At 42.2% G+C, this 16937-nt stretch overlaps 1 protein-coding gene across 1 annotated transcript in view; it reads left to right on the forward strand.

Annotated features, from left to right (window-relative positions):
* The first annotated feature begins 1068 nt into the window (after window positions 1-1068).
* EFHC1 (EF-hand domain containing 1) overlaps window positions 1069-16937 on the forward strand; it is a 75462-nt gene continuing 59593 nt past the window's right edge. Inside the window, exons 1-2 of the mRNA XM_047796381.1 lie at window positions 1069-1270; window positions 15681-15902. Coding sequence (XP_047652337.1) covers window positions 1208-1270; window positions 15681-15902 — 285 coding nt within the window. The 5' untranslated portion in view covers window positions 1069-1207. The remainder of the gene's footprint in view (window positions 1271-15680; window positions 15903-16937) is intronic.

The following is a 16937-nucleotide window of genomic DNA, read 5'->3' on the forward strand; positions in this document are numbered from 1 at the left end:
TACGCTTATTAGTGAAACCCAACAAGGGTATTTGCTCTGACAAGCAGCAGGAAAACGAAAGCCCCTGTCTGTATAGGCAGTAACCCACCCATGACATGGGGATAGGCCTTAGTGGGTCAGGCTTGCTACTATATCATGTTCCTAAACTAGCTCATAATCAGAAACAGCTTTTAGAACAATCAGATTCTCGGGCCCCATTTCAGATCTAATGAATCCAAAGTGTGGGCACCTGGGTTTTAGCTGATTTTTGTTTTTCCTTTTAAGCTCTTCAGCGCTGCTGAAAAACTTTTTTTCTCCTTCTTTCCTGAAAACGTTTCAGGAACACGATTACGTTTAAGGGATAACAAATTTCATAAAAAGAGCAGCTATGATCCTGGCAGTATGTCACCTCACTTATTTGCTTACGACTTTTGTTTTCTCTTTGAAGGAGATGAGTATCACCTCCTGGTTCACTGCAGCTGCAGGTGGGTAGAAACTAGAGACCAGAGGAATTGAGATGAACGCCCTATGCCTCTTTAGGCTACAAATATTGAGTATGCCGTGGTGAATATGCAAGATCCTCAGGCCCAACCAACAAGAACCGGGAAGATGCAGAACTGCAGGTATGGACAGTAGATTAAAGTGGAAAAAGAATACGATAGTGACAGGATTAGGGACGAAATTGCATTTGTTCATTGAACATCCTTGAGCAACAGAGTTATAACCGTGAATAATCCGGAGCCCCTTGACCCAAGGAAGCGGGGGTCCTTGAGAGATAACACTTTTAAACAGGACCAACCACTGACACTTCAGTGTGAACTGTGTCAAGTCCCTTTTCCCACAGCTGGGAGAAGGGAGAGTGGGCGGGTCGCGGTGAGGACTGGGCGGAGCGAAGGCAGGGCCTCCCCTGGGCCTGGAACGGCTCCAAGGGCCCGCCCCAAACGGGACCTCTCGGCGAGAACTATCGCGTCATCACAACCTTCTCCTCCGCCCCCGCCCACCCGCTCCCGCCAACCCGCATCCCTAGCTGGGAGGGGCGGGGCCAGCTCGCCTCGGCCGGCCCCCCTCCCGCGAGAAGCGCCCAGGCCCGTGGACAGCGCACGCGCAGACCTGGCACGCGGGCGCTCCGGCTGTTTGGCGTTGCCATGGAGCTGCCCAGGCCTGGCCAAGGAACGCGGCTGGGCGTCTGGGCAACCCGGGAGGACCAAGCCCGCGCGAGGTGGCTGCGATGGTGTCTCACCCAGTGCACGGCCTGCCCTTTCTCCCGGGCACGTCCTTTAAGGACTCCACGGTGAGGACTTCTCTCTCCAGCCCCCACCTGTCCTCAGCCGCTTATTGCGCCTACTTGCTTGTCCACGCGTTTGTGCTCTTTCCCTTGAAACCTCTCCTCTGTCCCAACCCTGTTCTCCCCCGACACACAAACACCCAGCCTCACCCTTTCTCCCATCCTTTGTCCTCTATCCATCCCTCTAGTTTTTTCCACTCCGCCCAGACAGCTTGTTGGACTCCCAGCGTTCTTCCTTCAGGCTTTGCTCTTCTAGCCCCGGTCTCTTCTCCTTCTAGATCATTGTTTTCCCCACCTTGCTCCCAAGTTCTCCCTAGACTCTATCTCCTCTCCCACCCTCTCTGCCCGGCTTCATCCTTAAACCCTTCCCCCAGCCTGGTTCCTTCCCAGACGCAGCCTCTTTACATCTTCATCCTTATTTTCACGGCCCTATCCCACCCACTCTCCCCGGGCCCATCACTCCTGCCCCGCGTCTTTCCTCTTCTGAATCCTAGACCCAGTCATCTCTCCCACCCCAGCTCGGTTTCCAGTCTTACAGACCATATCTACCCATTCACTTCGTTCTGCCAGGTCCTTTCCCAAAGTCTCCTTACCTCTCATTTATGCTTCTACCAAATCGCATCCCTTTTCTGTCCAGCACTTCTGGCTTTTCTACAGTTTAGTTCCACAGTCACCCTGCTCTTGTTTCGTCTTCTTTCTCAACTGCTCTTTCTCCAAAAAGACTTTCAATACTTGGCCGTCTTTGTCCCAAATCATCCTCAGGTGCTTTGTAGGAGATAATTATGTTTTCCTTCCCTCCACCACAGCTGATTTGTTGCTGGTTTTTTCTTCCCCAGCCCTTTTCTTTTCACCTTAATGTGTGTGTTTTGTTTTTGTCTTTTCTAGGGCCGCCCACAGCATATGGAGGTGCCCAGGCTAGGGGTCGAATCTGAGCTGTAGACACCGGCCTACGCCAGAGCCACAGCAATGCGGGATCCCAGCTACGTGTGCGATCTACACCACAGCTCAAGGCAACGCCAGATCCTTAACCCACTGAGTGAGGCCAGGGAGCAAACCCGAAACCCGTGGTTCCTAGTCGGATTCGTTAACCACTGAGCCACAGTGGGAACTCCTCTTTTCACTTTAATGTTAAAGATACACGTTGCGATTTTGTTTGGCTCCTCCTCTAATTTAAGTGTTTTCATCTGCATCCTTTAGACAAAATTAAAGAGGAAAAAAAGGCTTTTTCTCCCCCTCCAACATAGTTTAGCCCTTGACAGAATTATTTGTTTTAATTAAGAAATTTCAAGGAGTTCCCCATCATGGGTCAGTGGAAACGAGTCTGACTAGCATCCATGAGGTTCAATCCCTGGCCTCGCCCAGTGGGTTAAGGATCTGGCACTGCCCTGAGCTGTGGTGTAAGTCACAGATGCGGCTCAGATCCTGCGTTGCTGTGGCGTAGGCCAGTGGCTGTAGCTCCAATTTGACCCCTTGCCTGGGAACCTCCATATGCTGCAGGTGCGGCCCCAGAAAGACCAACCCGCCCCCCGCAAAAAAAAGAAATTTCAGGGTTATTGAACTGTGTACTGGAAGATCCACATTGAGATTCAGTAGGCTGATGATCAGAAATGAAACTAATTTATATTTATCTAGTTTAATAATTTATAAGTACCTCTCCCTGGTCATAAAGGGAATGTAAAATACATTGTCAATTTATTTTCTTTGGGAGAATGAATCAAGAGTTTGGTGAGAGAGTTTGGGTTATGAATCTCTTCTTCATGGTCATTCCTGCATTAAGACACAGCATGATAGGTGTTTTGGCTTCAGTGAACTTTGCTGTTTTATGTCTAAAATGTTGTATGCTTGTTTCTTGCCCTGGGCAGGAACAGTTTACCATTTGGTTTTGGTGGGTGTGGGTTACCCACAGGGCAGGGTGGAGTTGATAAGGGAGATTACGGAAGTATAGACTGGGGGTCCTGGGCTCTGGGGACATATATTGCTGCACTAAAAGTAAGATGAACTGTGCATTGGACACACATCAGGTTTTATTATTTATTTACTTATTTGTTGTCTTTTTAGGGCCGAACTCGCGGCAAAGGGAGGTTCCCAGGCTAGGGGTCTAATCAGAGCTACAGCTACAGGCCTATGCCGCAGCCACAGCGATGCCGGGTCCGAGCCGCATCTGCGAACTGCACCACAGCTCACTGCAATGCCGGATCCTTAACCCGCTGAGCAAGGCCAGGGATCGAACCCTCAACCTCATGGTTCCTAACCCGCTTCGCCACAATGGGAACTCCCCCATATCAGGTTTTAAGTACACTGGCCAAGTGTCAATCATTGTGCCTTATTTGAAATTTGAAAAACCCTGGTGACTGTCTTCAGCCCTGAAGGACTAAGTATGTATAACTCTCAAGGCCTTGGGAAGGTGAACCACAGTGACTAAGATGGGGAGCTGGAGGTGGCTTGCCTCGGGGTGCCCGTGATGTCCTCCAACAAAGGTCATGGAGCTGAGGGATGGTGGCGATGTCTGTCTAAAACAGGGAAAGCAAGTGAAGCCGCTGATGTTGCTCTGTCTTCAGAGGTGGAAGAAAAGGAGTTTGAAGTGACATAGGTTACCCAGTGATGAAATCAACTCAGCCTATTTTGTTCTATGTCATTGTGATATGTCCTGTCAACTGACTTGTATCCCTGAATGTGTGACCCTTGAAATAAAAGTCCACAGTACATAACTCTTTTAGCACCTTTTATGTTAGTACAGATCTTGAAAGATAGTAGGTTGGGCTGCCAAGAAATTAGGAGGTAGTTAAGTTAGTAATTTTTTTTCATAAAAATATATTTTATGACTGATCCTAAAAGATATAGGTGTGTGTGGTGATGCTGAATAAAGCTGGATTGAACGTGGGCTTGCAGGTATGTCTTCAGGATCCTATGTTTTTGACCTTTGGATGTGTACCCAGAAGTGGAATTGCTGGATTGTTTGGTGGTTCTATTTTTAAGTTTTTTGTTTTTTTTTTTCCCCACTGTACAGCAAGGGGATCAAGTTATCCTTACATGTATACATTACAATTACATTTTTCCCCCCACCCTTTGTTCTGTTGCAACATGAGTATCTAGACAAAGTTCTCAATGCTACTCAGCAGGATCTCCTTGTAAATCTATTCTAAATTGTGTCTGATAAGCCCAAGCTCCAGATCCCTCCCACTCCCTCCCCCTCCCATCAGTCAGCCACAAGTATTTTTAAGTTTTTGAGGAACCTCCACACTGTTTTCCATAGTGCCTGTACTAGTTTACATTCCCACTAGTAGTACACGGGGTTCCCTTGTTTCCACATCCTTTGAACACTTGGTATCTCTTGTCTTTTTGATGACCATCCCAGCAGGTGTGAGGTGATATCTCATGGTGGTTGTAATTAGCATTTCCTTGATGGTTAGTGATGAGAAGCACCTTTTCATGAACCTCTTGGCCACTTGTCTTTGGAAACATACTCATGTTCCCAATGCTGAATCCTTAACCTACTGAGCGAGGCCAGGGATTGAACCTGCATCCTCATGGATACTAGTTCTCGTACTCAGTTCCCTCTATCCATGTTTTAATCAGACTTTGTTTGGATTGTTTTTGTTTTGCTATTGGGTTGTATGAGGGTCTTTTTAAAAATATATTTTGGATATTGTCAGATATATGATTTGCACATTTTCCTTCCATTCTGTAGGTTGCTTTTTCATTTCAATGAGTTCTTTTGCTGTGCAGAGAATAGTCCCACTTATTTATTTTTGCTTTTGTGGTCAGACCTAAAAAATCATTGCCTAGAGCAATGTCAAGAAGCTTTTTCCTTATGTTTTCTTCAATGAGTTTTATAGTTTCAGGCCTTATATTTAAGTCTGATACATTTTGAGTTAACTTTTGTAAGTAGTGTATGATAGGCATCCAGTTTCATTCTTCTACATGAGGTTATCCAGTTTGCCCAACGGCATTATTGAAGAGACTATTCCTTTTTTTTTTTTTAATTTAATTTTTTTTTAAATCTTTTTAGGGCTGAACCCAGGCTAGGGGTCAAATTGGAGCTGTAGCTGACGACCTACACTACAGCCACAGCAATGCAGGATTCGAGCTTCATCTGTGACCTACAGCACAGCTCATGGCAATGCCGAATCCTTAACCCACTCATTGAGGCCAGGGATTGAACCTGCATCCTCATGGATACTAGTTGGATTCATTTCTGCTGAGCAAGAACGGGAACTCAGTGCATGATTCCTTTAATGTGCTGTTGAATTTGATTTGCTGGGATTTTGTTGAGGATTTTTTTCATCTATGTTTATCAAAGATACTGCTCTGTAATTTTCTTTTTGAGTTGTTTCCTTATCTGGTTTTGGTAAAGGTAATAATGCTGGCCTCTCAAAATGAGTTTGAGAATGTTTCCTCCTCTTTAGTTTTTTGGAGGAATTTGGGAAGGACTGGCATTCTTTTTTTTTTTTTTTTCCCTGCCTTTTCCTGCCTTCCATATGGAGGTTCCCAGGCTAGGGATCTAATTGGAGCTGTAGACGCTGGCCTCCGCCAGAGCCACAGCAACTTGGGATCTGAGCCGCGTCTGCGACCTACACCACAGCTCACGGCAATTCCGGATCCTCAACCCACTGAGCAAGGGCAGGGATCAAACCTGCAGCCTCATGGTTCCTAGTTGGATTCGTTAACTACTGTGCCACAACAGGAACTCCATTCTTCTTTAAATGCCTAGTAAAAATCACCAGTGAAACCACCTGGTCCCAGGCTTTTCTCTGTTAGGAGGTTTTGATTACTGATTCAGTTTCCTTACTTGTTACTGGTCTGTTTAGATTTCCTATTTCTTCATGATTCAATCTTGGTAGGTTGTACATTTCTAGAAATTCATCAGTTTCTTTTAGGTTATTCAGTTTTTTGGCATATAATTATTCATGGTAGTCTCTCATGAGCCTTTGTATTCTTTGTGGTATCAGTAGGTGTTGTGATATCTCCTTTTTCATTTCTGATTTTGCATTCTCTTTTTTCTTAATCAGTTCAGCTAAAGGTTTATTAATTTTGTTTATGTTAAAAAAACAGCTTTTAATTTCTTTGATCATTTCTTTTTCTAATCTCTACTTCATTTATTTCTGCTCTAATTTTTATTATTTCCTTTTTCTGTTACTTTGGCCTTAGTTCTTTTTCTAGTTTCTTGGAGCATAAGGTGAGGTGGTTTACTTGAGATCTTTCTTTTTTCTTAATGCAGGTGTATATCATTATAAACTTACCCCTTAGAACTGCTTTTACAGCATCCTATAGGTTTTCATTTTTGTGCTTTCTTTTTCATTTCTTCAAGATTTTGAAATTTTTCCCCTTTGATTTTTTTGATTCAAGGTTGTTCAAAAGTGTGTTATTTAATTTCCTTATATTTGCGCATTTTCCACTTTCCTCCTGCTATTGATTCCTGGTTTCATACCATTGTGTTCAGAAAAGATACATGGTATAATTTCAGTCTTCTTAAACATTCTGAGACTTATTTTGTGACTTACCATATAAGCTGCCCTGAAGAATGTTCTGTATGTGCTTGAGAACAACGATTATTCTACTGCTGTTGAATGGACCATTCTGTATGTATTTATTAGAAATGTTTGATCTAAAGTATGGTTCAAATGCAGTGTTCCTTGTTGATTTTCTATGCATGGATGAAAGTGGGGTATTGAGGTCTCTTCAAATGTGTTAGTGTTTTATCACATATAAAACTATCCTTGCATCTTTTTTTTTTAGTTTTTTTTATTACTCAAATGAATTTATCACATCTGTAGTTGTATAATGATGATCACAGTCCAGTTTCATAGGATTTCCATCCCACAACCTAAGCACATCCCCCTACCCCCGAAACCGTCTCCTCCAGAGACCATAAGTTTTTCAATGTTTGTGAGTCAGCATCTGTTCTGCAAAATTCAGTCTGTCCTTTTTTCAGATTCCACATGTCAGTGAAAGCATTTGATGTTGGTGTCTCATTGTCTGGCTGACTTCACTTAGCATGATAATTTGTAGGTCCATCCATGTTGCTAAAAATGCCATTATTTCTTTCCTTTTAATGGCTGGGTAATATTCCATTGTGTGTATGTACCACATCTTCTTGATCCACTCCTCTGTCGATGGACATTTAGGCTGTTTCCGTGTCTTGGCTATTGCAAATAGTGCTGCAATGAACATCGGAGTACATGTGTCTTTGTGAGTCATGGTTTTCTCTGGATAGATGTCCATGAGTGGGATTGCTGGATCAAATGGTAGTTCTATGTTTAGTTTTCTGAGGAATCTCCATACTGTTTTCCACAGTGGTTGCACCAATTTACATTCCCACCAACAGTGTAATAGGGTTCCTTTATCTCCACACCCTCTCCAGCACTTATGGCTTGTAGACTCTTGATGATGGCCATTCTGGCTGGTGTAAGGTGGTACCTCAGAGTGGTTTTGATTTGCATTTCTTTAATGATGAGTGATGGTGAACACCTTTTCATGTGTTTTTGGCCATCCTATGTCTTCTTTGGAGAATTGTCTATTTAGATCTTCTGCCCATTTTTTGATGGGATTGTTTGTTTTTTTGGTTTGGAGCTGCAGAAGGTGTTCATAAATTTTGGAGATTAATCCCTTGTCAGTCAATTCATTTGCAAAGATTTTCTCCCATTCCGTGGGTTGTCTTTTTGTGTTGTTTAGTGTTGCCTTTGCCATGCAGAAACTTTTAAGTTTAATTAGGTCCCATTTGTTTATTTTTGTTTTTATTGTCATTACTCTAAGAGGTGGATCTGAGAAGATGTTGCTGGGGTTGATGTCAGAGAGTGTTTGGCCTGTGTTTTCCTTTAAGAGTTTTATCATTGTCTGGTCTTCTATCTAGGTCTTTAATCCATTTAGAGTTTATTTTTGTGTATGGTGTTAGGGAGTGTTCTAATTTCATTCTTTTCCATGTGGCTGTCCCGTTTTCCCAGCACCACTTGTTGAACACGCTGTCCTTTCTCCATTGTATATTCTTGCCTCCTTTGTCATAGATTAGTTGGCTGTAGGCGCATGGATTTAATTCTGGGCTTTCTATCCTGTTCCACTGATCTATATTTCTGTCTTTGTGCCAGTACCATACGGTTTTGATGACTGTTGCCTTGTAGTATAGTCTGAAGTCCAGGAGCCTGATTCCTCCAGCTCCATGTTTCTTTTTCAGGATGTCTGGCTATTCTGGGTCTTTTGTGCTTCCAAACAAACTTTAAAATATTTTGTTCGAGTTCTGTGAAGAATGTCCTTGGTAATTTGATAGAGATTGCATTGAATCTGTAGATTGCCTTGGGTAGTATAGTCATTTTGATAATATTAATTCTTCCAATGCAAGAGCATGGTATGTCTTTCCATCTATTTGTGTCATCTTTGATTTCTTTCATCAGTGTCTTATAGTTTTCAGAGTATAGGTCTTTTGTCTCTTTAGCTAGGTTTACTCCAAGGTATTTTATTCTTTTGGATGTGATTGTAAACGGGATTGCTTCCCTAATTTCTCTTTCTGATCTTTCATTGTTAGTATATAGAAATGCCGTCGATTTCTGTGTATTAATTTTGTATCCTGAGACTTTGCCAAATTCATAGATGAGCTCTAACAGTTTTCTGGTAGAGTCTTTAGGATTCTCTAGGTATAGTATCATGTTATCTGCAAACAGTAATAGTTTTACTTCTTCCTTTCCAATTTGGATTCCTTTTATTTCTTTTACTTCTCTGATTGCTGTGGCTAGGACTTCCAGAACTATGTTGAAGAGTAGTGGCGAGAGCAGACATCCTTGTCTTGTTCCTGATCTCAGCGGGAATTTTTTCAGCTTTTCACCATTGAGAATGATGTTTTCTGTGGGTTTGTCATATATGGCCTTTATCATGTTGAGGTAGGTTCCCGTTATGCCCACTTTCTGAACGGTTTTTATCAGAAATGGGTGTTGGATTTTGTCAAAGGCTTTTTCTATGTCTATTGAGAGGATCATATGGTTTTTATTCTTCAGTTTGTTAATGTGGTGTATCACACTGATGGATTTGTGAATATTGAAGAACCCTTGCATCCCTGGGATAAATCCCACTTGATCATGATGTACAATCCTTTTAATGTATTGTTGGATGTGGTTTGCTAGTATTTTGTTGAGGATTTTTGCATCAATGTTCATCAGTGAAATTGGCCTGTGGTTTTCTTTTTTTGTGGTATCTTTGTCTGGTTTTGGTATTAGGGTGATGGTGGCCTCATAGAATGAGTTTGGGAGTATCCCTTCCTCTGCAATTTTTTGGAATAGTTTCAGAAGGATAGGTGTTAGCTCTTCTCTACATGTTTGATAGAATTTGCCTGTGAAGCCATCTGGTCCTGGACTTTTGTTTGTTGGAAGTTTTTAAATCACAGTTTCAACTTCAGTTCTTGTGATTGGTCCATTCATCTTTTCTATTTCATCTTGGTTTAGTCTTGGAAGATTGTACTTTCCTAAGAATTTGTCCATTTCTTCTAGGTGTTCTGTTTTATTGCTGTATAGTTGCACATGGTAGTCTCTTACGATCCTTTGAATTTCTGTGATGTCTGTTGTTACATCTCCTTTTCCATTTCTAATTTTGTTGATTTGAGTCCTCTCTCTTTTTCTTGATAAGTCTGGCTAAGGATTTATCAATTTTGTTGATCTTTTCAAAGAACCAGCTTTTCGTTTCATGGATCTTTCCTGTGGTTTTCTTTGTTTCTATTTCACTGGTTTCTGCTCTGATCTTTATAATTTCTTTCCTTCTACTAACTTTAGGTCTTGTCTGTTCTTCTCTCTGGAGCTGCTTTAGATGTAAAGTTATCTTGTTTATTTGAGCTTTTTCTTACAAGGTGGGCTTGTATTGCTATAAACTTTCCTGTTAGAACGGCTTTTGCCGCATCCCATAGGTTTTGGAGTGTTGTATCTTTGTTGTCATTTGCTGCTAGGTATTTTCAATTTCCGCTTTGATTTCTTCAGTGATCCATTGGTTGTTTAGTAGCATGTTGTTTAGTCTCCACGTGGTTGCGTTTTTTGCAGTTTTTTTCTTGCTGATTTCCAGTCGTATAGTGTTGTGGTCAGAATAGATGCTTGATATGATTTCAGTTTTCTTAAAGTTACTGAGGTTGGATTTGTAGCCCAGGATGTGATCGATCTTAGAGAATGTTCCATGTGCACTTGAGAAGAATGTGTATTCTGTTGCTTTTGGATGGAATGTCCTATAGATATCTATTAAGTCCATCTGGTCTAATGCTTCATTCAAAGCCTGTGTTTCCTTATTGATTTTGTGTCTGGATGATCTGTCCATTGCTGTAATTGGGGTGTTAAGGTCCCCCACTATGATTGTATTATTGTTGATTTGTCCTTTTAATGTTTTTAGCAGTTGCCTTCTATATTGTGGTGAACTTATGTTGGGTGCGTAGATATTTAAAATTGTTATATCTTCTTCTTGGATTGATACTTATGTAATGACCTTCTTTATCCCTTAAAATATTCTTCATTTTAAAGTCTATTTTGTCTGATATGAGTATTGCTACTCCAGCTTTCTTTTGATTCCCATTTGCATGGAATATTCTCTGCCATCCTCTCACTTTCAATTTGTATGTGTCCCTAGAAGTGAAGTGGGTCTCTTGAAGATAGCATATATATGGATCTTGTTTTTGTATCCAGTCAGTCTGTGTCTTTTGGTTGGGGCATTTATTCCATTAACATTTAAGGTAATTATTGATATGTATGTTCTTACTGCCATTTTATTAATTGCTTTGGATTTGTTTTTGTTGCTCTTTTTTCTTCCCTTGTTCTCTCCTCTTGTAGTTTGATGACTATCTGTAGTGTTGTATTTGAGTTGATTTTTCTTATTTGTTTGTGTATTTATTGTAGGTTTTTGGTTTGCAGTTATTCTGAAGCTTTGATATGAGTCTCTCTCTCCCTCCCTCCCTCTCTCTCTCTCTCTCTCTCTCTCTCTCTCTATATATATATATATATATATATATATATATATATATATATATATATTCGAGATTGTTTTAAGTTGTTTGTCTCAATTGCAAGTGCATCTCCAGTGTCTGCATTTGTACCCTCCTCTTTTCATGATTTGTGATTTTGGTGGCATAATTGTGCATGGATGATTTTGTATCTTTACTGCATATATACCTTTACTGGTGAACCTTGTCATTTGTGGAATTTTTGTTTCCTGTTACTGTCTTGTCTTTTCTGCCTAGAGATGTTCCTTTAGTATTTGTTGTAAGGTTGGTTTAGTGTTGCTGAATTCTCTCAACTTTTGCTTATTTGTGAAGGTCTTGATTTCTCCTTCAAGTCTGAATGATAGCCTTGCTGGGTAAAGTAATCTTGGTTGGAGTTTTTTTCCTTTCATCATGTTAAGTATATCATGCCACTCCCTTCTGGCCTGCAGAGTTTCTGCTGAAAAATCTGCCAATAACCTTATTGGGGTTCCCTTGTATGTTATTTGTTTCTTTTCCCTAGCTGCTTTCAAGATTTTCTCTGTCTTTAATTTTGGTCAGTTTGGTTAGTATGTGTCTCAGTGTATTCCTCCTTGGGTTTATTTTATATGGTACTCATTGTGCTTCCTGGATTTGATGGAGTGGTTCCTTTCCCATGTTAGGGAAGTTTTCAGCTATTATCTCTTGGAATATTTTCTCTGTCCCCTTCTCTCTCTTTTCTCCTTCTGGCACCCCTATAATACGGATGTTGGTGTGTTTAACGTTGTCCCAGAGTTCTCTGAGACTCTCTTCATTTGTTTTCAATCTTTTTTCTATTTTCTGTTCCCCATCCGTAATTTCCACTAATCTGTCCTCCACCTCACTTATTTGTTCTTCTGCCTTTTGTATTCTGCTGTTAGCTGCTTCTATTGAATTTTTTATTTCAGTTATTTTATTTTGCATCTCTTCTTGTTTAAGTTTTATATCTTGTATCTCTTTGGTCATTGTTTGCTGTAAGTTATCCATCTTTGCCTCCAGTTTAGGTCCAATGTTTTGCATCATCTTCAGTATCAACAATCTAAAGTCTTTTTCCTGGAGGCTGAGAATCTCCTCATCACTTAGGAGATTTTCTGGGTTTTTTCCTTTCTCCCTCATCTGAGTTATAGTTCTCTGTCTTTTCAATTTTACAGGTTTTTGGTGTGGTGACCTTTTTACAGATAATAGAGTTGTAGCCTCTCTTACTTCTGATGTCTGCCCCCCCGTGGCTGAAGTCGGTATGGGGGCTTGTTGTAGGCTTCCTGATGGGAGGGACTGATGGCTGCCTACTAGTAGTGGAGCTGATTCTAATCCCTCTGGTGGATGGGGCTGTCTCTGGATGGGTTTAGAGGGGGCTGTGTGCCTGAGGGGTTTTTAGGCAGCCTATTTACTGAGGGGCGCGGCTGCGATCTTGCCTGGATTGTTGTTTGGCCTGGAACTTCTCAGCCCTGATGGGTTCGGCCGGGTTTTCCCAAAGTGGGCACCTCCAGAGAAAGGCAAGCTGCTGAATATTCCCAAGAGCTTTGCTTCCAATGTCCTTCCCTCACAACAAGCCACATTCACCCCTATTTTCCCAGGATGTCCTCTGAGAACTGCAGTCAGGTTTGACCCAGATTCCTATGGAGACTTTGCTTTGTCCTGGGACCCACTTCATGTGAAAGTCTGTGTGCGCCTTTTAAGAATGGGGTCTCCGTTTCCCCCAGTCCTGTGGAGCTCCTTAGCACAAGCCCCACTGGCCTTCAATGCCGGATGCTCCAGGGGCTTTTTCTCCCAGTGCCAGATCCCCACATGTCAGAGTTTGGTGTGGGGCTCAGAACTCTCACTGCTATAGGTGAGTCTCTGTGAAACAGTTACTTTCCAGTTTGTGGAGCTTCCCACCCAGGAGGTATGGGGTTGTTTATATCACGTAATCACCCCTTCTACTTCTTGATATGGCTTCTTCTTTGTCTTCTGGAGTAGGATGTCTTTAAGGTTTCCAGCCCACTTGGTTGAAGATTGCTCAGCCTTTAGTTGTGAATTTTGTTGTTTTTAGGAGAGAAGTTGAGCTCCAGTCCTTGTATTCTGCCATCTTAATCCCCTCCCCCTGGCATCTTTTTGTATTGTGTTTCCATTAACAAATTGTTGAAGCTATAGCTAGCTGTGTTTTGTTTTGTTTGTATTTTTAGGGCTGCACTCTCTGCATATGGAACTTTCCAGGCTAGGAGTCAAATCAGAGCTGCAGCTTTTGGCCTATACCACAGCCACAGCAACTTGAAATCCAAGCACCATCTGTGACCTACACCACAGCTTGTGGCAATGCCAGATCCTTATTCACCGAGTTAGGCCAGGGATCGAACCTGTGTCCTCGTGGATACTACTTGGATTTGTTACTGCTGAGCCATGACAGGAACTCCACTGTAGCTGTTTTTTAATAATTTTGTCCTTTACTTTATATTAGAGTTAATTAGTTAACATGCTGCCAGGTTACAGTTTTAGGATGTCTCTGCTTACCTTTACCAGGCTGTTGTATAGTTTCATGTTACTAATTAACGTCTTGTTTCAGCTCAAAGAGCTCCTTCCAGCTTTTCTTGTAAGGCAAGCTTAGTGATGATATAGTCCCTCAGCTTTTATTTATTAGGGAAAGTCTTTATCTTGCCTTTATTTCTGAAGGGGAATTTCTCTGGGTAAAGGACTCTTGGTTGGCAGTTTCTTTCTTCAGTGCTTTCTAGAGGCCTGAGTTGGCTCCCTGTGTGCTTCCCGGGCTCTGGTGGCATTGGTAACCCCTGAAAACTGTGGTTTCTGGGGCAAAAGCTGGTGAAATCCGTAGGGGCTTTATGGCAGCTCCAGCTGTGCTGGCCATTGGCTTTGGGTTGAAATCTGTTTGTCTGCCAAGCAGATCTCTGTAAATCATGATGTCTGCTGCCAGTGGCCTTCTTTGCTCCTAGCTGGCTAAGTACACTTTAGCTTTGCTGGTCTGGGTTGGGTGAAGCTGAGGTGGGACTTTCGTACAGTGCTCCTGAAAGACTGGAGAGTTAGTTGCCTACTCTGCTCTTCCTTTCCCAGTGAGGGGAGCTCTTTCTAGCTGGGAAGTTCCATCCTGGTACTGAGCGATGCTGGCTGGGAGGGTGGGATGATGCAGACACAATGAAGCTGTCTTCCTTCTCTTCCTGTTTTGTGAATATCCTTGCTTTTTTGTTCTACTGTGTTGTTAAAACCTCCTAAATGGACCCTGGGCCTCTTCCGGAGCTTTTGTTCCATGGACAACCATCCAGCACTTGCTCCTTGTGGAGTGCTGGGGAGGCTAGGTCTCCTGTGCTTTTAGAATATTTCCTTTCTACCTTTTTCTTTTGTTACTTAATCTTTTGTTTTTGCTTTTTCCAATTGCTCATAAAAATGTGTTGATTGTAAAAACAAAAAACACCATGATTCAGAAATGTATACTACAGACAGAACATTTTCCAGATCTAGTCTTTTGTGCACGTGTTTGCATGCTTGTAATTATAATACACATGTAATTTTATAAGGTGCTTTTTTGGGCTTATTAAATCACAAACATTTTCCCCAGATTGCCACATGGTCTTTAAAAGCAGTATTTTAATGGCTGCATAATAGCCCATTAAATGAGTTTTCCATCATTTACTCATACCTGTCTTTTAGACTGTTTCCCATGTTTTACTGCTGTAATTAACATTGTCATGGTCAGGCTTAGGCATATTGGTCTTTCTCATAATTTTGGATGATATCCTTAGAGGACCAGGTGGAATTATTGAGTTCAAGACCTTTAAGTCTGTAACATCCATTTGCTTTCCAAAGAGTTATAGGAATGTAGCAGTGTCACTGTAGCAAGAGGCCCTTTCTATCATTTCAGGTAAAAATTCACTTCATAGAACTAGATCTTCTTGGTTCCATGGTTTATGACCTCCAGATAAGATGGAAGACATGGAAAAATGGTACAAAATTAAGAGTACAGATGAGGAGTTCCTGTTGTGGCTCAGCGTCCATGAAGACAAAGGTTCGATCCCTGGCCTCGCTCAGTGGGTTAAGGATCCAGTGTTGCTGTGAGCTGTGGTGTAGGTCACAGACACGGCTTGGATCTGGCGTTGCTGTGGCTGTGGTGTAGGCCAGCGGCTATAGTTCCGATTCAACCCCTGCCCTGGGAACCTCCATATGCCACAGGTTCGACCCTAAAAAGACAAAAAAAAAAAAAGAGAGAGAGTACAGATGAGATAATATTTTAGATTTTTGTTCAAAGTGAGCTGGTAATTAAATCAGGTATTCCGTGTCGGGGCTTGAAGTTTTGTCTTAAGGTCGGGCTGCTGGTTCCTCCCTCATTCTGGGCCAAGTGTTTCAGCTGAAAATACACATCCCTTCTCATGCAGGTAAATGTGATGTTTATAAGCGGAGGTTTGAGTTATATTTTTGAAAGCTAGCCCTTTCATCTAACAAATACCCGTCACATATTATGAATGACATGCTTCTCTTTTCCTTCAGAAAACAGCATTTCATAGAAGCCAGACGCTGGGCTACAGGAACGGCTATGCGGTCGTTCGCCGTCCAACAGTCGGGATAGGTGGGGACCGGCTCCAGGTCAACCAGCTGTCCCAGGCTGAGCTGGACGAGCTGGCCAGCAAGGCCCCGGTGCTCACTTACGGCCAGCTGAAGCGGGCCCCGCCGGCAGAGTTCATTCCTGCACACGTGGCTTTTGACAAAAAGGTATCATCTGGGACGGTGGGGTACCCTTCGAGTTCACATTTCTGAGAGCCAACTGTGTGCAGAAAAGTCACCAGCCAACCGCAGCCTTTCCAGATCCTCTGAGGAGAAAATTGTTCCCATGCCTGAACCCTTAGTCATAGACAGCTGAACTTCGGACTGAAAGACTCTTTCTTTACTCAGGAAGCTGATTACAGAAAATAATTCCCTGTAGACTTCACTGAAATATTTTCTAAATACAGTTTTTAAATAGTTGGAGGAGTCCTGAACTCTTGAGTTCATATTGCTGTGTTTACCCTCTTCTCTGTGTTTTCTACTTTTTAAAAGTCCTATGTTCTAGAGTAATGACAAATCCTTAATCTCTATAAAATGCAAAATGTCATCATGACAGGGACTTATTCTGCTGTCAGTTTTCTCCAGACTGTCTCCATAAGTTTTTGTTTTTTCAGGGAATATTCCAGATTTGGCATAACATAACCCGAGGGCAGTATAACAGTTTTGCCTTGGTCTTGTGAGTTGCTCTGTTTACATCTGTTAACATTTCTACATTATTTGTAATTTTCCTTGTCAGTGAGCCTCCTCTTTTCAGTAAAGTGAGGTTGTTCTACCCCCGGGCATACAGCAGAATTACTGGTGGGACTTTTAAGGAGCCTGAGGTGTTCCCAGCCTTCACTGATTCTCACTTCCAGATGATGGTTATGTGTAACTGAGCCTGAGGACTGTTAAGCAGTTTTTATAAGTTAACTTTCTTCATTTACTCCTAGCTTAGCTTCTTCATCTCTCTCTCTCTTTTTTTTTTTTTTTTTTTTTGCTTTTTAGGACTGCACCCGAGGCACATGGAGGTTCCCAGGCTAGGGGTCTAATTGGAGCTGTAGCCGCCACTCTGCACCACAGCCACAGCAACGCAGGATCCTTAAGCCACTGAGTAAGGCCAGGGATCGAACCCTCAACCTCATGGTTCCTAGTCAGATCCATTTCCACTGCCCCACGATGGGAACTCCCATCTCTTTTTTTTTTCCTTTTTATTTTGTTGTTTTC

Source organism: Phacochoerus africanus, chromosome 9 (genome assembly GCF_016906955.1).
Source record: "Phacochoerus africanus isolate WHEZ1 chromosome 9, ROS_Pafr_v1, whole genome shotgun sequence".
Lineage (NCBI taxonomy): Eukaryota > Metazoa > Chordata > Mammalia > Artiodactyla > Suidae > Phacochoerus > Phacochoerus africanus.